The sequence below is a fragment of the Sus scrofa genome, chromosome 12 (genome assembly GCF_054392235.1).
Source record: "Sus scrofa isolate SSC_HxYL_T2T_F1_AM1 chromosome 12, Sscrofa_HxYL_maternal_Yorkshire_Landrace_v2.0, whole genome shotgun sequence".
NCBI lineage: Eukaryota > Metazoa > Chordata > Mammalia > Artiodactyla > Suidae > Sus > Sus scrofa.
In genome coordinates, this window is record NC_139394.1 from 15,168,152 (window position 1) to 15,194,457 (window position 26,306).

The window sequence follows — 26,306 nt, forward strand, 5'->3', positions numbered from 1 at the left end:
TACGTTTGCTGCTTACACGTGCCGCTGCTGGGGTAGTGAAAACGGAGCTGGGTGGTGTTAGGAGCGGAGTGCGGAGTGTCTTTGAGAAGACGAGTGGGGAGCGGAGAGCGTAATCTAGTATTCTGGGCGGAGACGTCCTGATTTCTGCTTTCTCTCCAGATTGAGTGGCACTCCCCAGTTCCACTATGGGCAAGAAGGGCAAAGTAGGGAAGAGCCGGCGGGACAAGTTCTATCACCTGGCGAAAGAGACCGGTGAGTCATGGTTTACGCAGTCTGAGAGCAAGAGAGCCACCGATCTTTGCCTGTTCGCCTCCTTCCCGAACATTGGGTTTCTCTTCCACAGAAGAGGTGGTGGGTTGTGAGGCCACCGTAATCCCGCTGGGAAAGCGCTTTCGCGGACTTTATTCTTTTTTCATTGTTTCTAGGTTACCGTTCCCGCTCTGCTTTCAAGTTGATCCAGCTGAATCGCCGCTTTCAATTTCTGCAGAAAGCCCGAGCCTTGCTAGACCTGTGCGCTGCACCAGGTGGATGGTGCGTAATATCTGGCACCTGTTGCTTCTTGTGGCAGCTTTCTGCATTCCCGCCATGGATGACTGAGTTTAATTGTGGGCAGGAGAGATACAGGACTAACAATCTGAAATTTTTCTACTTCCGAAACAGAAATTTCAGGGAAAAATATTTGGAAGTTATGTATGAGATATGTTTGGCCACTGCAGTCGGCAGGGGCTCCTAATACTGGGGATGAGAGCCAGAGACGGCGGGAAAGGGACAAGCCAGGGTAATTATTTCAGTGTTTACTTCTTTTTTATAGGCTGCAGGTGGCTGCCAAGTTTATGCCTGTCTCCAGCCTTATTGTGGGTGAGTGACAGTTCTTTTAAGCGTTTCGGGGATGGCGAGTGTGACATGCTGTGTTCGGCATTCCCTTCCTCCTGTTTAAGGCAACCTTTGGGAACACTCCACCCTGATTTCTTCCAGGTGTGGACTTGGTTCCAATCAAGCCTCTTCCCAATGTGGTGACTCTCCAGGAGGATATCACAACAGAACGTTGTAGGCAGGTAATGGAGATTTCTCTTTTCTCTCTCTTTTTTTTTTTTTTTTTTTTTTGGCTGCATCTGCGGCATATGGAAGTTCTCAGGCCAGGGATCAGATCCAAGCCTACCCTGATCCTCTGAAGGCATGCTTTTCCTGTTTACCATGCCTTGAGCAGTGCTTGCACAGGACAAAACAGGTAATACATCACGTCCACCAAGCCGTTATTCTGGAAAGATGTGTTTGGGGTTGGCGGAAGTGCAGAGAATTCAGTGAAATTCTTTCCGGCAGGTTCACTGGTGGCCTCTAAACTCCATGAGAACAGATGTTGCTTTTGTTTATCATTGTATCCCCTGCTTGGCATAGGATTTGGCCCCTGGTGGACACTCAACAAATGACTGGGTGGACAAATGGCTGAACCACGAACTCCATTTGTAGCCCTTTCTTTATTTTATTTTTTTGGTCTTTAGGGCTGCACCCGCGGCACATGGGAGGTTCCAGGCTAAGGGTCGAATCGGAGCTACGGCTGCTGGACTACACCACAGCCACAGCAACTCAGATCTGAGCCTGTCTGCAACCTAGGCCTCAGCTCACAGAGATGCTGGATCCTTAACCCACTGAGTGAGGCCAGGGATCGAACCCCCATCCTCATGGATACTAGTTGGGTTTGTTACCGCTGAGCCACAACGGGAACTCCTTTTTTTGTTTTTGTTCTTAGCCATTTCTGTTGCCATAACAGTTGTCTTTGTCTGCAGGCCTTGAGGAAGGAGCTGAAGACCTGGAAAGTTGATGTTGTGCTTAATGATGGGGCCCCCAACGTTGGGGCCAGCTGGGTCCATGATGCTTATTCACAAGGTGCCAGGATGGGGCTGGTGGCCTGGGGATGCTGGTGGTGGGGGGGCACACCCTTCCGGGCTGCAGAGATCCTCAGCGAACTGTCTCTCTCTCCCACAGCCCATTTGACCCTGATGGCTCTGCGTTTGGCTTGCGATTTTCTGGGTCGCGGTGGCTGCTTCATCACGAAGGTTTTCCGTTCTCGTGATTATCAGCCCTTACTGTGGATCTTCCAGCAGCTCTTCCGCCGTGTCCAGGCCACTAAGCCCCAAGCGTCTCGTCATGAATCTGCAGAGATTTTTGTGGTCTGCCAGGGTGAGCATTACTTCAATCTCTTGACTCAGTTTTCACCTGCCACAGCGCCTGTTCTTACATATCTTATTGTCTTAGGATTCCTGGCGCCTGACAAGGTTGACAGTAAATTCTTTGACCCCAAGTTTGCCTTCAAGGAGGTTGAAATTCAGGCCAAGACTGTTACCGAGTTGGTGACTAAGAAGAAGCCAAAGGTGTGTTTGGGGAGTGGGGCCACCCCGAGGACCTGGAACTCTGGGGCGGTTGGGCCCGAGTCCTCAGATACCCCAGTAGGGACCGCTCACCTTCTTTCTTTCCCTTCCAAGGCTGAAGGCTATGCCGAGGGTGACCTCACTCTCTATCACCGAACCTCAGTCACTGACTTCCTCCGAGCTGCCAACCCTGTCGACTTTCTCTCCAAAGCCAGCGAAGTGAGTCCCCAGACTTGGGGGGTATGAGGGAGTCCCAGAAACATGGCCTAGCGTCTCCCAACTCCTTTTCCTTCTCCCCAACAGATTGCAATAGATGATGAAGAGTTGGCACGGCATCCAGCCACCACCGAGGATGTACGGGCATGCTGTCAGGATATCAGAGTGCTGGGCCGCAAGGAGCTTAGGTACACGCCGGGGGGCAGCTGTAGGTGCTGGGATCGCAGAGGCAGGGAGGGCCTTTGAGGGTCTTGACATTGGGTCTCTGGGAACAGGATGCTGCTGTGCTAGAGGTTTGGGGTAAGGGTCTGAGCCCTACGATGTATGTGGCTCCAATGTAAACTTTGGGGTATGAGGCAGCGGTGGGGACAAGAGGGAGACGGTAAGGTCAGGAATGGTATTTCTGGGGCAGATCCCTACTGAACTGGAGGACGAAGCTTCGGCGACATGTGGCCAAGAAGCTGAAAGAACAAGCAAAGGCAATGGACATCAGGTGAGGAGGGAGCTAAGCCAGGGCAGGTGTTGACTGGGTGTTGGGGGAAGCGTCTGGGAAAATGACCAAGTCCTGGGCCTGTTCTGTCAGCCTCAGCTCAGGGGAGGAAGAGGAAGGGGAGGAGGAGGAGCAGGCGGCCCGGGCCTCGCAGCAGCCCTCTAAGGAGGAGGAGGAGGAGGAGCAGCTCAACCGGACCCTGGCAGAGATGAAGGCCCAGGAGGTGGCGGAGTTAAAGAGGTGAGAGGAGCTGGGGGAGCCCCATGGCAGAGCCCCTTGGGGCGTGAAGGCGGGGGAGGGATGAAGGGACACTCCAGAGCTGGGCAGCTTTAATTCCTCGAACCTTCCCCTCAGGAAGAAAAAGAAGCTGCTGCGCGAGCAGAGGAAGCAGCGGGAGCGTGTGGAGCTGAAGATGGATCTTCCTGGAGTTTCCATCGCCGATGAGGGGGAGACTGGCATGTTCTCCCTGCGCACCATCCGGGGTCACCAGGTGAGCGGGGGGCCTTGGTGAGGGTGCCGTGGGGTCATGGCTCATGGCTGTCTGCACCCAGAAGACGACTTGGCCAGGGCAACTGGGAATAAACAAGAGCTTTGGTCCCACAGGCCAGGAAGGAACCCACACTTAGAATGCTGAATGTAGGAAGGTTTGGGTGTGCTAGAGCTGCGGCCTTGTGGGACTAGTGCATTACCATAACCAAGGCCACTTGTTGGAGGAAGCTCAGCTTATGGGAGATGCAGCCAGGGGCCTGGCTCCCAGCATGTGTGATGGAGGCTTTCCCTCAGAGGAAGCGGCCTTCAGCTCGCTGAACCCAGGTAGCACTGTGCTGCACTAGGCTGCGAGATGGTGCTGGCTGCTAAATAGCGGAGAATCTGTTTTTCCTGATAAAAGCAACCTCACCAACAAGATGCGCTTTCGTGGCTCTTGTGTGGGAAGGTACTAACCAGGTCGACTTGCTCCACAGCAGTGGCAATAAAGCACTTACATGCTCTGCCTCAGATTTTTCATCTGTAAAAGAATTAATAGAACCTACCTACTAGGATTTTTGGAAGGAATATAAAAAGATGATTAGGTGGAACCCTGGTATGTGACTCAAAGAGTAGCTATCTTTACCATGAGGAAAATGGATTTTTGGAGTTGACAACTGGCTTATAAGTGAAATGGTACCTCCTGTTAGATGTATGTTGCATGGGCTCTTTTATTCGGTAGAAACAAGAACTGTAGATTATTATAGTGCCTTCTGCAAGTAAATTTTTTAAAAAAAATCAGTGTTTTAGGACATTTTAAAGTTTGACACTAGGCCATGGGGCACTTTTTCATAAACTTTTTTTCTGCTACTGGTACAGAAGAGAGCTGAGTGACCTGGCCTAGAACGGGATTTTTTTTTTTTTTTTGGTCTTTTTAGGGCCGTACCCACAGCACATGGAGGTTCCCAGACTAGGGTCTAATCAGAGCTACAGCTGCCCACCTATGCCAGAGCCACGCCAGATCTGAGCCGCATCCGCGACCTACACCACGCCGGATCCTTAACCAAGTGAGCGAGGCCAGGGGTCGAACGCACAACCTCATGGTTCCTAGTCAGATTTGTTTCTGCTGTGCCATGACAGGAACTCCTAGAATGGGATGTTTTAAACAGTTTAACCCCATCACTTCCCTGTCTGTAAGAGAAGGTACTGTACTCGCCAGTGTATTTCCTAGTGTTCCCAAGGATAAACTAAGATAAGATGGATGGGGAGGGAGGCAGGAAGTCCTTGTCAGCTCCTTTGACCACTGTGTCTCAGTTGTTAGAGGAGGTGACGCAAGGGGACATGAGTGCTGCAGACACGTTTCTGTCTGACCTGCCAAGTGATGACATCTACATATCAGACGCTGAGGAGGACGACGACGACAGTGCATCTCTGGATAGTGACCTGGATCCAGAGGACCTAGCAGGAGTCAGAGAACCTCAAGGTCTAAAGGACCAAAAGCGGTAAGGGAGGTGAGGGGGTTATTGCAGGAGGGAGTCCTCACCCCCCTCAGCCCGAGCCCAGAAGCAGAGCTGGTGGCGGGTGTGGGGGCTGGAGTGGGGGAGCAAGTCCTCCAGGGCGCTGACTCTGCACCTGTTTGCCTCCGGTCTACAGTGTACGACTTGCTGAAGCAGATGATGAGAAAGAGGAGGAGGGAGAGAACCCGCTGCTGGTGCCACTCGAGGAAAAGGCGGTACTGCAGGAAGAACAAGCCAGCCTGTGGTTCTCAAAGGCAAGCAGCGGCTGGGTGCCAGGATGGCCCGGGACTGGCGTCCTCAGGGCAGGGGGTGTCTGACGTTTTTGCCACCACAGGATGGCTTCAGCGGGATCGAGGATGATGCTGACGAGGCCCTGGAGATCAGCCAGGCACAGCTGTTGTACGAGAGCCGTCGCAAGGGGCAGCAGCCACTGCCAGCACCTTCCAGCGTGAAGACTGAGAGAAAACCACCCCCATGCCAGGGTGAGGCCCCTGAAGGGGCAGGGGCTCCTTCAGGGACAGAGGCTGCCACAGGCCCTGGCGGGGAAGCCAGAGATAGCAGCTCTGACAGCGACAGCAGCAGCAGTGAGGATGAAGACACGTGAGTGGTTGCAGCTGACGGGAGAAGGGATGAAGAGGAGCAGTGGTTCTAATCGTTGCTAAGTTGGGGGTCTTCAACCTTGCCGGTAGATGGGGAATTTAAAAAATACTGAGTAGGAGTTCCCATTGTGGCACAGTGGTTAACGAATCTGACTAGGAACCATGAGGTTGCGGTTCGATCCCTGGCCTCGCTCGGTGGGTTAAGGATCTGGCGATGCCCTGAGCTGTGGTGTAGGTCGCAGACACAGCTTGGATCTGGCGTGGCTGTGGGGCTATGGCATAGGCCAGCGGCTACAGCTCTGATTCGGCCCCTAGCCCGGGAACCTCCATATGCCATTGGTGCAGCCCTGAAAAGACAAAGACCAAAACAAACAAAAACTGATTAAAGTGGTCTGCAGGACAGCCTGGGTGGCGAGGTTTCTGGAAGTTCCCCAAGCAGTTTTAAGGAGAACCAGGGTGCGGTGAGGCAGGAGTGGGTGTGAGTGGCATGTATGATGGTGGAGCATCCTGCAGTCGGACTCCCCCCTCTTCCCCAGTTGGAAACCACGCAGTCAGAAGCGAAGACGGGGGCCTGAGGCAGGGGATGACGACGGGTTTGAGATCGTGCCCATTGAGGACCCAGGTGAGAGCTCCAGCCCTAGTGGAGTGGGAGGCCACCGGGAAGGTTGTGTTGAAACTGAGCTTTAATCTCCTGCTCTCTCTAGCGAGACATCGGATACTGGACCCTGAAGGCCTGGCTCTAGGCGCCATTATTGCCTCTTCCAAAAAAGCCAAGAGAGACCTCATAGATGACTCCTTCAGCCGGTAAGGAGCCAAAAGTCGTGAGAAGTGGCCCAGGCGGGTGGGGAGGGAGGATTTCTAATTTGAAAGCCTGGGGTGGTCACCAGGGCTGGCGTACTCTCCACGCAGGTACACATTTAATGAGGATGAGGGGGAGCTTCCAGAGTGGTTTGTGCAGGAGGAGAAGCAGCACAGGATACGACAGCTGCCTCTTGATAAGAAGGAGGTGGAGTATTACAGGAAACGCTGGCGGGAAATCAACGCCCGTCCCATCAAGAAAGTGGCTGAGGCTAAGGCCAGAAAGAAACGGAGGGTAAATGGCCGGGCTTGCCGAGGTTCCAGGTGGAGGGTGGGGGGCAGGGGTAGGAAGGGTGAGCCTCACAGAGCTCCTTCTCCAGATGCTGAAGAAGCTGGAGCAGACCAAGAAGAAGGCAGAAGCTGTGGTCAACACGGTGGACATCTCAGAGCGGGAGAAAGTGGCACAGCTTCGAAGGTGAGGGGCGGGGAGTCGCCCGCGAGGGTGTGTGAGGTTGGGGAGCGGCCGAAAGCCTCTGACCTGGGTCCTCCATTTACAGTCTCTACAAGAAGGCAGGGCTTGGAAAGGAGAAACGCCAGGTCACCTATGTCGTAGCCAAAAAAGGTGTGGGCCGCAAAGTACGCCGACCAGCTGGAGTCAGAGGTCACTTCAAGGTGGTGGACTCGAGGATGAAGAAAGACCAAAGAGCACAGCAACGGAAGGAGCAGAAGAAAAAGCACAAGCGCAAGTGAGCAGAGCTGCAGGACTTCCAGCAGGACTGTGTAAGGACGAGGCCTTCCGCCTCCTCAGTACCATCCCGTCCCTTGTTGCCAGCATCACAGTGTGAAAAGACAGGTGCCGGGCACTTGGGGGTGGTCCTGTGCTGTGAGGGGGATGTCTTCCTGGCTGGAAGAAGGGCTCCTGTTAACATGCCACTGAAATGTCCTGTTGGCACCATCCCAGACCCCACAACCGTTGTGGGGTAAGAAAATCACACCCTTTTTAAATCCTAAGCGGGGGAGTTCAGTGTTGGGATGGCACGTGCTGTAGTCTGCTCCTGGGCAGGTGGGCATCATCTGAATAAAATCAGGATGATCAGTGCGTGGTAACTGTTGACACCACGTGCTGCACTGTTCCAGATCACAGTTAATACGTACCGACTCGTGGTGAAGTAAATGACAAACAATCCACAGGTCCCAGTAGTAAACCATTTACTAGAGCAAGCAGAAAGGAATGCACATCTTAAAGAAACCTTCACAAAGTCACAAAATTTGAAGTACGTATATTTTTCCTTTTATAAACAAGATAGAACAAAAATCATCAAAATCATTTCAGCAAAAGATTCTTCTACCATTGTGGCAAGTTAAAAAAAATACAGTGAAATAGGAGAAGACACTTTAAAAGCTGTTGTTGGATTTTTGCTTAATTTTCCATTTAGCAACATTTCAGGCCCAGCGCGGCTCTGGGTCTGGCAGGCTGCTGCTTCCTGTCTCAGGGCTGGGGAACCTGAGCATCACTTTTCCCTCAGAATCAGACATCTCCCTTCCCTGCAAATGTTTGGATGCACCAAAGTGCTTCCCACACATCCCTAACACCTCTGTGGATTGGGTTCGTAGGAGCAGCCAACTCCTGCAAAGGGGTCTGCCTGGCCACAGAAAAAGAACTTTATTTGTAGATGTTTTTAAGGTGACATTTTAGTAAAAAATATGCACTACATAGAATATAAACCTAGAATGAGTTTTGTGCCTTATAAGGCCCTTTCTTCCAAGGTTTCCTCAACTGACCCTCATGACAACTCACCCAGAGCCAAAAGAAGCTTCTCAGGTCTCACTTCTAAGGACCAAAGCAGCTTCCCAAAAACATCTGAAAAATGACCCAGAAGAGGGGGTAATGTCTCCAAGCTCCAACTACTCACTAAGCACAGGGGGTCCTTGCACCTTGGGCCCCAACCCAGCCCTGAGACACCTAGTTACCAAAAATCTTTCTAAAAATAAAATTAAAGACAATTGATTCACACTTCAGCACATACCCTTTAACTGTCCCATCGACTTTTCTTGCGCTTGGGCGGCTCAGGGACAGCAAACCCATCAGCTGTCTTATCTGTCTTGCTGTCTGTCTTATCCGCCTTGGTGCTGTCTGCTTTGGGGTCCATCTTGCTCTCACGATTACAACTTTCTTTCCTGCTTTCACCATTCCGACCATCGCTTGCGCCTCGGCTCTCCCCGTGGCGGCCTCCACCTCCTCCGTGCCTGTTCTCTCCATGAGGGTGGCCATCAGTGTGACGCCGGCCATCGGCATGACGGCTGCTGCTTTCTGGGTAGCGGTATCCATCTCCATGGCGACCACCATCTCCATGACGCGGGCTCTCACCGTGCCGATTGCCACTCTCTCCATGACTATGTCGGCTGCCACCCCGGTTCTCAGTATATCGCTCTCTCTTCCCATTGCCACCCCCAGTCCCTTCTCGGCTGTTATTCCCTGGAGCTGTGTTGTTGACTCCCTGGGCTCCGGCAGAAGGGTAGGTCACTGGGGCGCTGCTGAGGTTGCCAGCACTGCCAAAGGCTGGGACGCCCTTGGTGGCACCGGCAATAGGGCTGTCAGGACTGTTATGACCCTGTTGGGCTGAATTAGTTGGAACTGAATTCAAGCTCCCTGCACTAGTCCATCCACTTGCTCCAGCAGCAGAGCTTCCAGCCTTCTGGTTGCTTAAGCTGGCAGCGACAAAGTGACTCTTGTACTGTGACTAAAAGAGACAACAGCAGGTGAGATACTAAGTTAAGAAACTTGACGGCCCCACAATTCCATGGTTTCTGTGCCGCTACCTTAATGGAAACAATAAATCTTGGGATCTGCCTGAAACATAAATCTGGAGACAGATGAAATAGGTAAATCAAGGCCCAGCTAGCTAACTGGAAGTGTAGGTATAGAGGAAAGATGGGTTCTGAGTTCACAAGAGTCACAAAATCACAATTTCTCTCCACCAGATGACGGTGGCCTTGGAGGTGGGCTGGGAGGGAGGGAGGGAGGGAGGGAACATGAACTCTGCTGCAGGACAAGAGCCCTGAGCACAAGTGGAGCAAGTGACCAGCAAGAGAGGTTTATCTAGCCTCTATGCATGCATCTCTAGGTAAGCTGTAGTTAAGCTGATACTCAAAACTGAAAATGGGGAAGGCCCTACCTAAATCCAGCAAACACTGATCCTGCAAAGCCAGTTACCACCTCAGGAAGACTAGGCCCCCTGATCACTGCCCAGGAGGTACTGCTGAAAGCTCGTTTGGCTAAATGCTTAATTTCAGACCTGGAAAGCTGCTTTCATTGCTGTCAGCCGATCTCCCATGGCTCCTGTGGAGGGCTTGTAGGCCTCATAATTGCTCATTACATTGTTATTATTTCCTCGGTCCTAAAAAAGAAGCACACCCATGAGGATGGAAGAATACGCAGGAAAGCCCACTGCCAGTCTGGGGCTCAATAGATTGAAAATTGAAGTGGGAGCTGAAATGGGAAAAAGGTATTTTTAGAAAGTTATTCATGCTTTGTGAGAAAAGGCACAGTAATGAATCATTTAAAAATATTTATGCCTTTCAACTGAGTAATTCTATTTTTGGGAATTAACCCTAATAATCAGAAATGAGGTCAGAATATGTCCAAAGCCGATCATGTAGTTTTATACACACAAACATTATGTAATGTAAATTATGCCAAAGCTAAAAAGCCACAAGGCAGGACAGCACACACATGACTGCTCAGGCTCTGGATCCACACGTTCAAGAGTCGGAATCTCAGCTTTAACACTCACCTCAGTATGACCTTGGGTGCCTCAGTGTGTATTATCTGTACTTACCTCACCAAGTGGCTGCGAAGACGGACTTAAACATGTGCAGCTGCTTGGGGTGGCCCTAGCACATATTAAGTGCTTACTATTACACCTGCATGGGCCACATCATCATTAGCAGCAGCACTGTAACGTGGGGACCGATTATTTAAGGAAGACACCAAGTTAACTATAATAAATGATCCAGAAATGTGGACTGGCCACTTTCTTACTTGGTTTAAGAATCAAAGTGACAGGAAACAAAGTTAAGAAAGCCAGTCGGGGGCAATAAGTTTTGTTACCTGGATTGTGGGAGAAGCTACTACCTCTCCCATCTCTGATGTGATTTCCCAGATGGTGAAGGGATCATTCTTGAGTTTAATTACAAGCTACAGCTAGAGTGACCCTGTGCTCTAGGCCAGTGTTGGAGGGCTTATGAAAAGACTGTTGGGCCCAACCTCCAGTTTGATTTACCAGGTCTAAGGTGGGGCACAAGTTTGCATTTGCTACTGGCCCAGTGGCCACAACTTGAGAACCACTGCTGACTGACTGATTTCCTGAGCACCCTAGTCAGCTGAGTACACACGTGCATCTCTCATCGAAAGTCAATAATGTTAAGAACCAGCACTGTATTGACTAGGATCAGATTAAACACAACTCCCTTCTAGACAGGGCTGTGACCTCACTGAGGTGCTCAGGTAGATGAGAACAATCCGGACGTCACCCAGCACCCAGGACCAGCCCAGGGGGCACTACTGTATTCTGGACTCACCGAGTTCTCAGAGCCTAGGCCAGGCCTCTCCCTGTAGCCTAGGCCTCCTCCACCAATGTTCAGCTTTTTCCCTTTCCCTCCTTTGAAGCGGGACTTCCGAAACCAGGCATTCTGTATTGAACACAATTCAAGGTTAAGCCAAGGGAGGAAGAGGACATCAAAGAAGAAACTAAATGGGAGGGAAGAATTCTTTGCTGCATCTTCAGCTGATGTATCTATAGCAAGGGAGGAACCACAGATTAGCTTGGGGGCTGTGTGTATTAAGACAACTCAAGATTTGGAATTCCAGGAGTTCCTGTCGTGGCTCAGTGGTTAATGAACCCAACTCGTATCCATGAGGACACAGGTTCGATCCCTGGCCTCACTCAGTGGGTTAGGATCCCACATTGCTGTGAGCTGTGGTAGAGATCACAGACACGGCTCAGATCCCACGTTGCTATGGCTGTGGTGTAGGCTGGCGGCTATAGCTCCAATTCACCCCCTAGCCTGGAACCTCCATATGCCACAGGTGTGGCCCTACAAAGACAAAAGACAAAGTTTAAAAAAAAAAGATTGGGACTTCCCTTGTTGTGCAGCAGGTTAGTTGTGCATTGTCACTGCAGCGGCCCAGGTTCCATCCCTGGCCTGGGAACTTACATGTGCTGCAGGCATGGCCAAAAACAAAAAAACCAAACCAAACTAAGATTTAATTCAGTAGAATGCTTCAGTTTGGACTGATAAGCAGTTTAGTCAAAGGTCTGAGATGTAGGTCTGAAGAAGAGACATTATACACTTTTAGCCCCCAAAGACTGTTTAGGGGAAAGGGCAGGGAGAACAGCAGCTCTCTCTGAGATTAAACTTGCTCACAAGTGTTAATGCGGAAGCATGCGGTGGAAATTTCAGAGGGACAAATTTTGGCACAATGAAAGGAACAGCTTTTCAACACAAAGGTTACTGAAAGGAGAGGATAAGCAATCTGCACTTCAAGTGCTCCCCTGCACGCCGGACTTTACTGTCGTGGTTTTACGTTATCTGCCTCTGGACTGGCAGCTGGCAGCAATCTCAAGTGTGCCCAGCTCCTCACCTGCATTGCCAGATCTAGGAGTTCCTTGGAAACATGCTGATTGGCTCCCTCCAGGTTCCGGACAAGGTCACCAGCAAAATTGCTGTCCTTGGGGGTCAGCAAGGTATAGGCCACACCCTTCTCACCCGCTCGGCCTGTGCGGCCAATCCTATGAGTGTGGGTATCAATATCTCGTGCCACATCATAGTTAATGACGGTCTTAATTGAAGGAATGTCCAGACCACGGGCTGAAATAACAACCAAATTCATTATTCTACATCAGGAGTCAAAACACCAAAGTAACCCAAAGTGCTAACCTCCTAGGAACCCACATTCCTTTTATCTAAGAAAAGTGCATAGGAGTTCCCGTTGTGGCTCAGCAGAAACAGATCTGACGAGTATCCATGAGGACGCAGGTTTGATCCCTGGCCTTGCTCAGTGGGTTAAGGATCCAGCATTTCATGAGCTCTGGTGTGTTGGAGACCACTGAACAGCTGAGCTCTGCAGAAGGCAAATATCTGCTGAAGCAGCATTCTAAAGTACAGGGTCTCCTACAAAGATATTATGCATAAACTATGCTGTTCTAGAAGCAGCTGCACCAGTGCTAATAGTTTCCTTTATTATTCACTAAGACGTAGCTTTGTCACTGCCTGTGCCTGCTCCTGCCCACTAATCTACATACAGCACCTTCCTTAATAAAAGCTGTGTGGGCTAAAGTTCAGGGTCTTTGTTCTTTGGAACAGAGTGCCTCCTGGACCCCACTTTCTAAATATAAAAGAGTCCTGTGTGTTTTGTTATACCAAGCCTTCCCACTTCCGGGATTCCCTGTGGCACTGGTGTAGGCTGCAGGCACAGCTCAGATCTGGTGTTGCTGTGGTGCAGGCCGGCAGCTACAGTTCCAGTTTGACCACTAGTCTGGGAACCTCCGTATGCCAAGAATGCAGCCCTGAAAAAAGAAAAAAAAAAGTGCACAGTTTGGTGTGCTGAGATACAGGCACACAAGCCGCCCTTCTAGAACAAATGCCACTATCGCAGGTTCTCTGATGCTGGGCCAACTTAGTGTAAGGGTCATCTACCTACTACCATCGATAACCTGCCCAGGCCTCTCCCTTGCACCAGAAATATGTAAAACCAAAAAAACTAAAACCAAAATCAAATTTACCTTGAAGCTGAGATGTGACCTCCTTTCTGGGAGAAAATACCAGGGTTGTTTTTTGATTTTGCTTTTTCAGGGCTGCATATGGAAGTTCCCAGGGCCAGGGGTTGAATCTGAGTTGTGGCTGCTGGCCTGTGCCACAACCACAGCAACACCAGGCCAGAACTGCATCTGCGACCTACGCTGCAGCTTGCAGCAAGGCCAGATCCTTAACCCACTGAGGCCAGGGATTGAACCCGCACCCTCACAGATACCAGTTGGGTTCATAACCCACTGAACCACAATGGACAACTCCGAAAATACCAGTTTTTAAGGACAGCTATTAAAACTCAGAAGAACAAACTCAAAAATTATACATTATAATTTTTTCTGATCTTGAGCGAAGTATGCCCAACTCAAAAATCAATGTAAGATATCTACTATATTCAGACACACAATGATGTAACTGCATAAACAATTTTTCCCCAAGTATCTTCCACTTGCAGGGATTCTTTTTTTCAGAAACATTAAGTGAAAAATGGGTACCAAGAGCCCCAGGTTGTGATCCCTGTGCTCTGAACGGCTGGGTGACCAGCAGGCTAGCCAAGTGCTGTCAATCAGCCTCCTCAGATGTTATAGGTATTTATTATTATTATTATTATTTTGACCGCTCCTGCAGTACATGGAACTTCCCAGACCAGGGAAGGAACGTGAGCCACAGCAGTGACCTGAAACACAGCAGTGACAACACCAGATTCTTATCCACAAGGCTACCAGGGAACTCCTGTTGTAGGTCTTATATACAGGACAGAGTACCCTTACAGCAGAGAAAACTAGGGTTCTCAGGGGAATTCATACTCTACCTGCGACATCTGTGGCCACGAGTACTGGGATGTCTTTTTTCTTAAAGTCTGAAATAACCTTGTTTCTTTCACTCTGATCCATGTCCCCATGGAGTAGGCCGAGATTATGACCCTCCTGCTTAAGGTTATTGGCTAGCTCTTCAGCATTGGCTTTTTTAGTAACAAACAGGAGAACACTCCCTGAAGAGGTAAATTCCACTAGACGTCGAGTAAGCCAGTTCCATTTACTAGGCCCAGAATGGAGAATCTCCACAATCTGAGTTACATCTTCGTTTGCCTGAAAAGAAGAAGAATGAAAAAGATGACCATCCTCTGTGCCCAGGGCGCCTGAACAAGGACCCACACACCATGTGTTCTGCCTGCACCTAGAGAACCTTCAACAGTCCCTCTTCTCACTGGGCCTTCCTTTAGCAAGTCAAGTGCAGCCCCAATCTTAGGTGTCTCCTCCAATCAGTATTCTCCACCCCCCTCCTGATGTGTACATATATATACCTAATCGGCAAGGCCAACGCTCTGTCATACTTTTCCATATGCTTATTCAGATTATTCCCAGTAGCTCCTTTTCTGTCTGTCCCACTTACTGTTCCTAGTACAATTCATACACACACACAGAAAGCACTAAGAAATGAAATGCAATGTTGATATGCTAACTGCACAGAACTTTAATAATAACCATGGCAAACAACTTTAATAATAATCAAGGCAGTCTTAATTAATTTCCAAATCACAAAATGGAGAAATTTTCCCCACAGGGCATACACGTACAGGTAAGAGGGGAAACAAAACCCCAAAAAACCCACAACCCTGAACTCATTTTAAACCAGGCCTTTTTAATCACCCCACTCCATGCTATGCAAGCCTCCTCCCACAATCATGGAAAATGCCAGTTCCACCCTAACTGATCAGTATTCTTTCAGGCAAAACTTGCTTTTTTCCCCAAAAAAGTTTTCTATTGTGGGAAATTTTTACTGTTTTATATTTTTAAACATTCAAAGAGTAAAATGAACAAAATCAAATTCCATGTATCCATCACCAAAACTCAACAATTAACATTTTGCCAGTCTTATTTCACCTATCCCCCTCCCTGCATTTTTTTCTTTTCTTTTTTTTTTTTTTTTCTTCTCTTTTTAAGGCCACGGCACATGGAAATTCCCAGGCTAGGGGTTTTGAACTGGAGCTGCAGCTGCCAGCCTATGCCATAGCCACAGCAATGCCAGATCCAAGGGGAGCCACATGTACAACCCACACTGCAGCTTGTAGAAATGCTGGATCCTTAGTCCACTAAGTGAGACTAGGGATCAAACCCTCATGGATATAGTTCTTAACCAGTGAGCCACAGCAGGAACTCCCCCCTTGTGTTTTTTAAGGCAAATTTGAAACATGCTGCCTCATCTCTAAATGCATAACTTTTTTCTCCCCCCTCTGAATACTGAGAAATTAATTCCATGACTCCATAATATGAGAAATAACCCACTAGACCCATCTAGCCCCAGGGAGGGTTACCTCTCCAATATCTCCCTGCACCACACGAATGGGGTCAATCAGGATGTCTCTGGCCAGTTTTTCAATCTTTTTCCGAAAAGTGGCACTGAATAAGAGAGCTAAAAGGTAAAGTAAATTCTGTTAAACAGTATGACTTCTTTCTGAATACCTACTAAGCTTCCTACTCTCACTGTTAAAAAAAAAATAAATCTGCCTGAAATTTAAATTTAGTTTAAAAACTGACTCATTTAGCACAACACTGTAAGGCAATGATACTTAAAAAAAAAAAAAAAAGAATTTTTTTGTCTTTCTAGGGCTGCACATGTGGCATATGGAGGTTCCCAGGCTAGGGGTCAAATCGGAGCTGTAGCCACCGGCCTACATCACAGCCACAGCAACGCAGGATCTGAGCGGGGTCTGCAACCTGCACCACAGCTCATGGCAATGCCAGATCCATAACCCACTGAGCAAGGCCAGGGATCGGACCTGCGTCTTCATGGCTGCTAGTCAGACTCGTTTCTGCTGAGCCACGATGGGAAGTCCGACAAAGGAAAAAAAATTTTGCCCTTATTCTGCTTTTACACATTTTCAGTTAAGACAGAGTTATGAGCATGGTTCAGAAAAAGGCTCTTGACTTCAAATGAGCAGATCTGCACTGTGTACTGTCTACACAGTGATCAAACCATGAATTAAGGCAAGTCATTTGGTTCTCAGCCTTGGTTTTACCATCTACCAAAAGGAGCGCATTCTATCTGATGACCTCTAAGGTCCTGTCCAGTTCAGGTAAACAGTTATTACCTTCCCATTTATGGTTTCTCATGACTACAAACGAGATCATTTTTGCTGCTGTAACTGTGATAAACAAACAGGTGTTTATCCTGAGTACAAATTGTGACTTAATGAAACTGCTTCATACGTACTCTGTCTGTCAGGACGGACGTGACTTGCTATGGATCGCACCTGGTATTCTGGAAGAAGCAGAAGAGTAAAATTAATATTATAAGTCTGTAGGACAGTTTGGGATGCCTGGAAACTCATTTTAGTAAGAAATCTTCATACGAGACATTCTAAGAATTAAGGAAATTCTAGAATTGCCTATGCTCCACCTAGCTGGGCTTAGCCCAGTAGTTCCAGTCAATAAAGACAGTTGTTCAGAATTTTCACACAGCTGGGTAAGTTCAAGAGGACTGGAAAGCAAAGAGCCTTGAATGATATGACATCCACCTATCTAATACCACACTTTTGCCTCCACCATCAAGAGCATATGAATAAAGATAAAACCTACAGATAATATTCCCCCAGACACTTTCGAATGTCTACAACCTAGTTAGGCCTAACAGACTTTTCCTGAGAGAACTCCTACAAATAGTTACTGTCTTAGCTATATCTCTATGGTCTAACCCTACCCAGGATTATTTTTAACTTCTCTCACATAGAGAAAAAATTAAGTCTAGAAAAGACATGGAAAAAATTAGTATCCTGAGGATGGGGACAGAAGAAACTGGGATTCAAGGCATACCAAATCCCATGTCAAACATCCGATCTGCTTCATCAAATACAAGGTAAGACACTCTTTGAAGGTTAGTAGCTTTCTTCTTCACATGATCAATCAGTCGACCCTATGAGAAATGAACAGTAAGCACAGTCATCCCTCGGCATCTGCCAGGCACTGGCTCTAGGATCCTTCATCCCACCCGCCATGAGGACCCTCAAGTCCCAGAAATAAAAGGTAGTAGTATTTGCATATATAACCTACACATACCCTCCTACCATAAATCATCTCTACATTACTTATAATACCAAATGCGATGTAAGTGCCATGTAAACAGCTGCCAGCACATGGCAAATTCAAGTTTTGCTTTATGGAATTTTTTCCCCCAGAATATTTTCACTCCTTGGTTTAGTGGAACCCAGAGTTGGGTGAAACCCGCTGATGTAGAGGGTCAACTATATAATCAAAGGCATTTATAAGAACTTTCCAGAGTTCAGCTCATGGCAAGAAGACTGTAACAGACACTAGTCTGACAGCCTCAAACTGTATACATCACAGAGACTAAAAGAATAGAAAATGTGAAAACTCAACTGGATTCTCCCCTTACATTAACTGATTTAAACTGGGGGTGGGGGAGAGGAAGAAAGAGAGGAAGGGAGGGAAGGAGGGAAAATTGTGGGAAGAACTAACAATACTGTAAGTCAACAATACTCCCAGGAAAATTTTTTTTAAAATGAACAAAAATAGGAGTTCCCGCTGTGGCACAATGGGATCAGCAGTGTTTCTGTAGCACCAGGATGCAGGTTCAATCCCTGCCCCAGGTTAAAGGATCCAGCATACCTGCAGCTTTGGCATAGGTTCCAACTGTGGCTTGGATCTGATCCCTGGCCCGGGAACTCGACATGCTGCAGGACAACCAAAGAAAAAAAAGAAAATAAATAAATAAACAAATAAATAAATGGCGGGAAGATGGTTGGTTAGAAGTATTTTTGTGAGGCATTCTGAAGCGACCTAATTTAAAGCCTTATCGATGGGCTTTAATGTTTAGGCTACAATCTTCTAGGCAGTTCTGACTGTATTCAGAGCATCTTTCTGATTCTTAATGCTCACAGTAAACACAAGTCCATTTTCTAAGAGAGTATAAGAAAAACTATTTGCTAGAGATAGAGGGGAATCTGTAACACATAGAGAATCTTACATGACTGCTATTTGAGTCAACCAATCAAAATAAACCAAAGCCATCAGCTGTCACTCCATCAGAGTATTTTCTTTTCTTTTCTTTTTTTTTTAGTCTTTCTGCTATTTCCTGGGCCGCTCCTGCGGCATATGGAGGTTCCCAGGCTAGGGGTCAAATCGGAGCTGTAGCTGACAGCCTACGCCAGAGCCACAGTAACGCAGGATCCGAGCCAAGTCTGCAACCTACACCACAGCTCACGGCAACGCTGGATCCTTAACCCACTGAGCAAGGCCAGGGATCAAACCCGCAACCTCATGGTTCCTAGTTGGATTCGTTAACCACAGAGCCACAATGAGAACTCATCGGAGTATTTTCAACCCTGTGTTACCACATTTCAGAAGAAATGCCCTCCAACATTTTTTCCGTATCGAGAGAGGCTGAAAAGCTATTTAAACCCAAGACATACTTACTGGTGTACAGACAACAATCTCTGCCCCCTCCTGAAGGGCCTTGGCCTGCTCCCACATGCTCCCTCCTCCATACACAGCCACTGATCGAAGATTATACGCCTTCCCAAACCGCTTACATTCTGCATGGATCTACAGAGTTGACATGACAAATTAACAAACTCTGACACTAACAAATACCTGTCAGGAACCCAAAAAGGAGTTATGAAAAGTACACAGAATGGGATGTCAATAGAAAATCAAAAGCATTTCTTTAAAATCACAATTTTATTTAGAAAGTAAGTGATTTGAGTGTCATTATCACATCTCAACAGACTATCTAAAATCTTATATAGTGATTATTCTTTTTCACTTTTGTTCCTGACCCTGTCTTTGCCTTTCTATCAAACAAAATGAATTAACCCAGGAGGAAAATGCTAGGAACTAACAATACAAACAATTCCCGTATCAGGGTCCCCCTACCTCCTTAAAACAATAGTCTTTTTAGGGAAAAGTATTTGGTTATATAGAAAAAACACAACAAATAATATTTTCCAGAAGTTTCCTGGTAGTGCAACAATGTGAACATACTTAAAACCACTGACTGTACACATAGTAATGGTTAAAATGGTAAACTTTGGTATTTTACTACAATTAAAAAAAAAAGGTTTCCTGGTAATTCTACCCACTTGACTGGCTAATCTCTTACTAGTTTACATATGCTTCTATATAAAACACATACCTGCTGGCAAAGCTCCCTAGTAGGACACACAATCACCGCAATTGGTCCATCACCTGGCTCCAATTCCTTCTGGTCCATTATATGAATCAACATGGGCCAGATAAAGGCTGCAGTTTTTCCACTGCCTGTTTTGGCAATACCAATCATGTCTCTACCACTTAACGCCACAGGTACACCCTAGAGAGAAAAAAAAGCATCCACTCTAAACTTTCGATTTTAAAGATGTATTGAAGAAAATCTGGGGAAGGACAAATGACTATTAATGACATTTATCTCCAATGGGACAAAAATATCCCAGACTCTGCATACTGGCTATGGAGTAACAAGAAATTCTTGATTCGTAGGAAATGATATCATCACTGCTAAATTTTAAAAAAATTTCATCCCCTTGAGAAGATACAGACTACCTATCCATATACTGAATTGGATATCTATCCAATCTCATCCATATACTGAATTGTGCAGGAATGAATAAAATCCATATGTAAGTGGGAGACAGAAGCTATTATTTTTGGTTATAAATGAGAATTTTCAGGCCACAGACAAAGGAATTCTAATCAGTAACAGTGCTAAATGTCTCCCCACACAAATCTTTTTTTTTTTTTTTTTTTTGGTTCAGTTTAGGCCTAATGATCAGTTACTTCAGATCAATTTTCAAGACATTTATCAGACACAAAAGAACATTTCCCAGCCACTTAGCAACTTCAGAGTGGTAAAAAAATTCACTTTTGCTCTTTAATTTTTAGAGATTTCAAAAATTCTATCCATGTCAATATAATTCTGTACTGTACAATATTCTGTACAGTATAATGCTGTTTGCTTGACTTGCTAGTTAAAAAAAAAAAAAAGTAACAGTCACTGAATGCCATTCTACTTCACTTTTCCTTCATTATGTTTTACTTACCTGGCACTGTATTGGAGTGGGCTGTGTGTATTCAGATTTCCGAATCTGGTGCATCAGTTGTTCATCAAACCCAAAATGAGCAAAACTACTTCCTGGTCTAGGAGGTGCAGCACCAGAAACCTAGAGTTAAAGACAACTTGCAGGAATGACTTGTACTTCAAAATAAATAGCACTGGAAGTTCAACAGTATTTACCTGTATCTAGCATTTACCTGGAGTATGAAGAAGTGAAAATGTTGCCAACAGCCTACACTGTTTGAAAAGGTAAAATTCAAACAATATACAGATCTAAAACCTCATAAAAAAACTCCAAGGTAAGCATTCCTGAGATAACAGTCATTTGATTTTAAATGATAAAGGGTACAGGAATCTCTTAAATCAAAATTAATTTTCTCATTAGAAATAAAAAGCAATGTTCAGTAAATTGGAAAAAGTCATTAATATTTTCCCCATTTGCATAACCATTAATCAGGAGGAAGAAAAGATTAAATTTACTCTTGAAATAAAATGAAGAGTGTTAATGAGCTCCAAATTAGATGCATCTATACCTACTAGTTATAAAGATACTATCTACTGTCTCCGTTTTCAGTTATGCCTGAAGAGCGAATGCTCCACTTAGTGATGATTCAGACACGGCCAACAATTGTTTGAACTGTACCAAGGTGAAGAATGAGGCTCAACCTCCAACAGTGACAACCTTTCAGTGCTTCTTGGGTGTTGTTGATATTCCCAATCAGGATTTCACTTACAAGTTTTTTTTGAAGGGATACTTCTTAGAAAACAGACAAGCACACATAACATGTGTGCACACACAACCCCTCAGCAAACAGAAGTTCTGATATCAAGCAGCAACTTATAAGGCCAGAAAGTTGCCCACACCAGAGGAAACATCACTGTTTTATCTGTATGTTTCACTTATTATCTAGTAGCACCCTCAACAGTGTGGCCACTGTGCATCCCAAAGCTTTTTAGTGGACAATTTAAACTAATATTCTGATATCAGTACATGCATGTTTTCAAAAGTTAAATTCATCTGGAGTTCCCGTCGTGGCTCAGTGGTTAACGAATCCGACTAGGAACCATAAGGTTGTGGGTTTGATCCCTGGCCTCGCTCAGTGGGTTAAGGATCCAACGTTGTTGTGAGCTGTGGTGTACGTCGCAGGTGCCACTAGGATCCCGAGTTGCTGTGGCTGTGGTGTAGGTTGCAGACGCGGCTTGGATTCCTTGTTGCTGTGGCTCTGGCGTAGGCCAGTGGCTACAGCTCCAATTCGACCCATAGCCTGGGAACCTCCATATGCCGAAGCAGTGGCCCCAGAAAAGCCAAAAAAAAAAAAAAAAAAAAAAAGTTAAATTCATCTTCTAATTAAAAAAAAAAGTGTGCCCAAGTTCTCCTCTGGCACAGCAAGTTAATAAGTATACCTGGCACTGTGGAGGTTCCTGTGTGGCTTAGTGGTAATGAACCCAACTAGGATCTATGAGGATGCAGGTTCGATACCTGGCCTCACTCAGTGGGTTAAGGATCGGGTGCTGCTGTCAGCTGTGGTATACGTCGCAGATGCCACTAGGATCCCGTGTTGCTGCGGCTGTGGTGTAGGCTGGCAGATGTAGCTCCGATTCAACCTCTAGTCTGGGAACTTCCATATACTGCGGGTTTAGCCCTTAAAAGGAAAAAAAAAAAAAAAAAGATTCAGTGTTGTCACTGCAGGGGCTCTGGTTTGATCCCTGGCCCAGGAATTTCCACATGCCATGGGCACTGCCAGAAAAAAAAAAGTTGTGTTGTATATAATTTTAATTTCAAAATAGTCTTAAGATTTCACATATCTGTTCACTTTTATTAGTCTTGTCTCCTCTTCATGAAGATGGGGAGCGCCTTTGTCTTCATCTCTAGCCCACCCAACACAGCTCTTATTCTCAGCACACTGTTCTCAGTGAGGAAATACTTGATTAGTTTTAAGGTCACATGACCTATGGTTCCAACACAACATACAAAGTTGACTGAACAGATACATACAGCACTCATGTGTATCACATTTAAGGAAAAAACAACTGGGATCAGCAGTGTCTTAGGAGCACTGGGACCCCTGCACAGTGGGTTAAGGATTTGGCAATGCCACAGATGTGGCTTAGGTCTTAACTGTGGCTCCGAGCTGATCCCTGGACTGGGAGTTCCATATGCTGCAAGGCAGCCAAAAATAGAAAGGGAAAAAAAAAAAACAAAGCTATACTAAAATAGAAGACTAAAACAATAAAATCAAGACATAAGAGCCAAAGCCATACTAAAATAGAAGACTAAAACAATAAAATCAAGACATAAGAGCCAAAGCCATACTAAAATAGAAAACTAAAACAATAAAATCAAGACCTAAGGCCCGAGGGGAGTTCCTATCATGTCTCAGCGATAACAAACCCAAGGATCCATGATGACTTGGGTTCGATCGCTGGTTTTATTCCGTAGGTTAAAGATCTGGTGTTGCCGAAAGCTGTGGTGTAGGCTGCAGACACGGCTCTGATCTGGCATGGCTGTGGCTAGGTTAGGCTAGCAGCTGCAGCTCTGATTCGACCCTGAACCTGGGAACTTTCATTTCCAGGTGCAGCCATACAAAAAAAAAAAAAAAAAAAAAGAGCCCAAGTGATCTAATTATTACTGTATAGAGATAGTTCAGGGACCACTAGAAAAGAAATTCAAGGTTATTTTAGTTTGTATAAGCAATATCAACTCTGGACTAATTAACATTCATATGAATATTTGCCTTAATGGCTGACTTACCCGAAGATTGAGCTTATGTCGGAGATCTATTAGCTGCTGTGGGGTGAGGTTGGTTATCTCTTCATGTTCATTGTAAAAATTTTTTTCAAATGGTGGATAGTCAATCTGCAGGTCCAATTATTCAAAGTTAGTCTAGAATTCAAGAGTCAATCCTGTAAGTTTGATTTTAATGCAAAATAACCCTTTACAAATATTATACAAGTAAAGCCATAACTAGCTAGAGAGAACAAAGGAATTCATTTTATTCATGATACAAATTCCAAAAGCATGGCCAGTACTTTTTCTTATTCCTGTTTTCAATATTAACACCAACCTACTTCTTAAGGAGACTCTTAAGGACACCTCAGATGTGAACAGCCATGATGCAGACTAAGCAATCGCTAAAGCCAAAGACTTGTGTGTTCCAATCTACAGCACTTAACTATGTTTTGGAGTAAACTGTTTACCTTGACCCAGGCATTTAAAAACATTACTAATATTTCCTTTGGGGAGAGCCCTGCCTTTAGAGGGAGCTCTATTATTTTTAAAAACATGTAACTATTGGAGTTCCTGTGGTGGCGCAGTGGTTAACGAATCCGACTAGGAACCATGAGGTTGTGGGTTTGATCCCTGGCCTCGCTCAGTGGGTTAAGGATCCCGCGTTGCCGTGAGTTGTGGTGTGGCTCGGATCCCAAGTTGCTGTCACTCTGGTGCAGGCCGGTGGCTACAGCTCCAATTAAACCCCTAGCCTGGAAACCTCCATATGCTGCGGGTGCGGCCCTAGAAAAGGCAAAAACACAAAAACAAACAACCCCCCCAAAAAAAACACATGTAGCTATTTACAATAAACTTATTTTTTAAGGAGAACTTAAGTCTTTGGTAGATGGTCAAAAATTTCTTAATTCTAGACACAGCCTAAAATTATCTATGCACAATCAACAAAAAGAAAGAAAATCTCCTTTGGCATTATTAGTAGGACGTTTTGGTATGCTCCCCACAATGCCGCACTAGGCCATTAAGAGGATTTTCTTCAGTTCTCTTATCGGAATGGAGGCTCCAGGAGGGCAAGAATTTTTGTCTTTGTTCACAAAAATTTACAATATATAAATTTTTACATCTAATTTTTTTTTTTGATCCAAAAGAAAAAGAAAAATGAAAAAAGCGGTATCTTTTTTCTCCTCTCCTGGCAGCCTGCCCATTTTATTAGGACAACTTTAGGATATCCCAGACATGATGAACTTTGAGCACTTTGTCAAGTACCTCACGTGTTTTATTAGATAACAATTTCAAACATTTGTATGTTTTTTTCTTATTGGCTTTTCACTCTTTATCATGGATGTACCCTCCTAGATTAGTTTCACATATTTAGTTTCATTTGCCACATGTAAAATACCAACTCCTTATGTGGTAACAGTTGCACAAAAGGAAACAGAAAAAGTGAAGATAATCCTTACTCCGGTCTAGGGCAGCAATTTTCAAACTTTTTCATCTCAGGTGCCCTTTACATTTAATGAAAACACCAGTTTTTGTAGGTTAACTATTGATACTTACTTTATTAAAATTAAGACAACTATGAATTTTAATTTATAACTGATTTAAAAGTAACAAACCTATTACCCTTTCAAATAAATGCTTCAATAAAAATTATCTTTATAACATTGTTTTACATTTTTGCAAATCTTTTTAATGTTTGATTTAAAAGAAAATGCTTCCTACTGCATCCAAATTGTTGTGATACATTTTTATTTATTTATTTATTTATTTATTTATTTGTCTTTTTGCCTTTTCTAGGGCCGCACCCGCAGCATATGGAGGTTCCCAGGCTAGGGGTCCATCGGAGCTGTAGCCACTGGCCTACACCAGAGCCACAGCAACGTGTCTGCAACCTACACCTCAGCTCAGGGTAACTCAGGATCCTTAACCCACTGAGCAAGGCCAGGGACCGATCCCACAACCTCATGGTTCCTAGTCAGATTCATTAACCACTGAGCCACGATGGGAACTCCAATACATTATTTTGATCAAAGAAAATTTGGCCTTGTAAAAGTAGGAAGCTGGAAAAGCAGAGAGTATTTATCCATAACCTTTCAGATACTTGTGGACTTATTCTTCTTTGATACCACACTAAAACTCCACAAGTGGTCATTTCTTTTTTTTTTTTTTTTGTCTTTTGTCTTTTGTCTTTTTTGTTGTTGTTGTTGCTATTTCTTGGGCCGATCCCGCGGCATATGGAGATTCCCAGGCTAGGGGTTGAATCGGAGCTGTAGCCACTGGCCTACGCCAGAGCCACAGCAACGCGGGATCCGAGCCAAGTCTGCAACCTACACCACAGCTCACGGCAACGCCGGATCCCTAACCCACTGATCAAGGCCAGGGACCGAACCCGCAACCTCATGGTTCCTAGTCGGATTCGTTAACCACTGCACTACGACAGGAACTCCATCATGCACGATTTCTTAACATCATGCACTGGCCATCTAAAAATACCTGATTCACTGAGATGGTATGCAGATCATCTAAAACATTTCATTACATAATTAATAAAATACATATATTACATTTGACTAACATCATCACTTTCATTACAACAGACTTAGAAAGCTGTCAAGCTCACTGTGGTGAATACATTTCTCAACTTCCCATTTTTGCTTGAATTGCTACCATTGGCAATAAACACTTTAAACTGTTTTCCTTGATATGTCACTCATTTTCTCAAGTGAAAATGGTGTTCCATGAAAAGAAGGGAGCTAGTTCAGCTCACAACTCAAACATCTAAGTGTCCTTCCTTGAGACCACTGCTTTCCTTGCCCTTCCCATTTTGTCAAACAGAATAAAAGACATGAAACATAAGGGTCAAGATTTAATAAAAAATAATTTTTGCTATTTCATCAAAGACATTCTTTTTTTTTTCTTTTTGGGCACTCTGAGGCATATGGAGTTCCCAGGCCAGGGATCTGATCCAAGCCGCAGTTGTGACCTATGCCACAGCTGTGGCAACCCTGGATCCTTTAACCTGCTATACACCTGGGAATTGAACCTGTGCTGCAGAGATGCCACCAATCCCACTGCATCATAGCAAGAACTCCATCAAGGATATTCTTAAACGAAGCTGATGCTTTTTTTTTTTTTTTCCCTTTTTTTCCTTTAAACTGAGATGGTCTGGCAGGGAGGAATACACTGACTACTAGAACAGTTGCTACCACTGTCTTGATTCATCATAAGATGCCAGCATTGCTTTTAGCCATT

The 26,306-nt window shown here is 45.6% G+C and overlaps 2 protein-coding genes across 10 annotated transcripts in view; one reads left to right on the plus strand and one right to left on the minus strand.

Moving 5' to 3' along the window:
* The first annotated feature begins 37 nt into the window (after positions 1 to 37).
* On the plus strand, positions 38 to 7,599 carry FTSJ3 (FtsJ RNA 2'-O-methyltransferase 3). The gene is made up of 20 exons (XM_013980850.3): positions 38 to 252; positions 426 to 531; positions 812 to 858; positions 976 to 1,055; positions 1,785 to 1,884; positions 1,984 to 2,178; positions 2,254 to 2,369; positions 2,481 to 2,585; positions 2,670 to 2,770; positions 2,995 to 3,075; positions 3,166 to 3,312; positions 3,427 to 3,562; positions 4,852 to 5,039; positions 5,191 to 5,308; positions 5,389 to 5,654; positions 6,190 to 6,275; positions 6,358 to 6,457; positions 6,563 to 6,746; positions 6,832 to 6,926; positions 7,009 to 7,599. The coding sequence occupies exons 1-20, from the start codon at positions 186 to 188 to the stop codon at positions 7,199 to 7,201; spliced, it is 2,511 nt and encodes an 836-aa protein (XP_013836304.3). The 5' UTR covers positions 38 to 185; the 3' UTR covers positions 7,202 to 7,599.
* Positions 7,600 to 7,643: 44 nt separating this feature from the next.
* Positions 7,644 to 26,306, minus strand: part of DDX42 (DEAD-box helicase 42) — a 50,642-nt gene continuing 31,979 nt past the window's right edge. For 5 of the 9 annotated variants that reach the window (XM_084983968.1, XM_021066770.2, XM_084983969.1 and 2 more), the window contains 12 exons: positions 23,082 to 23,186; positions 20,316 to 20,435; positions 19,412 to 19,588; positions 18,694 to 18,822; positions 17,074 to 17,173; positions 16,475 to 16,522; positions 15,576 to 15,673; positions 14,073 to 14,349; positions 12,096 to 12,322; positions 11,033 to 11,143; positions 9,748 to 9,849; positions 7,644 to 9,192 (listed from right to left, as the gene is read on the minus strand). In XM_084983968.1, coding sequence (XP_084840094.1) covers positions 8,482 to 9,192; positions 9,748 to 9,849; positions 11,033 to 11,143; positions 12,096 to 12,322; positions 14,073 to 14,349; positions 15,576 to 15,673; positions 16,475 to 16,522; positions 17,074 to 17,173; positions 18,694 to 18,822; positions 19,412 to 19,588; positions 20,316 to 20,435; positions 23,082 to 23,186 — 2,205 coding nt within the window. In that variant the 3' untranslated portion in view covers positions 7,644 to 8,481. Of the gene's footprint in view, positions 9,193 to 9,747; positions 9,850 to 11,032; positions 11,144 to 12,095; positions 12,323 to 14,072; positions 14,350 to 15,575; positions 15,674 to 16,474; positions 16,523 to 17,073; positions 17,174 to 18,693; positions 18,823 to 19,411; positions 19,589 to 20,315; positions 22,539 to 22,591; positions 23,187 to 26,306 lie in introns of all 9 variants that reach the window. The other 4 variants (XM_084983973.1, XM_084983970.1, XM_084983971.1 and 1 more) reach the window with 2 other exon arrangements.

Bases quoted from the DNA above. Each gene is read 5' to 3' on its own strand.
- FTSJ3 (XM_013980850.3), top strand. From the start codon at position 186: ATGGGCAAGAAGGGCAAAGTAGGGAAGAGCCGGCGGGACAAGTTCTAT. The intron at 5,655-6,189 runs GTGAGTGGTTGC...CCTCTTCCCCAG, and splicing joins AGCAGTGAGGATGAAGACAC to TTGGAAACCACGCAGTCAGA. The intron at 6,747-6,831 runs GTAAATGGCCGG...CTCCTTCTCCAG, and splicing joins AGGCCAGAAAGAAACGGAGG to ATGCTGAAGAAGCTGGAGCA.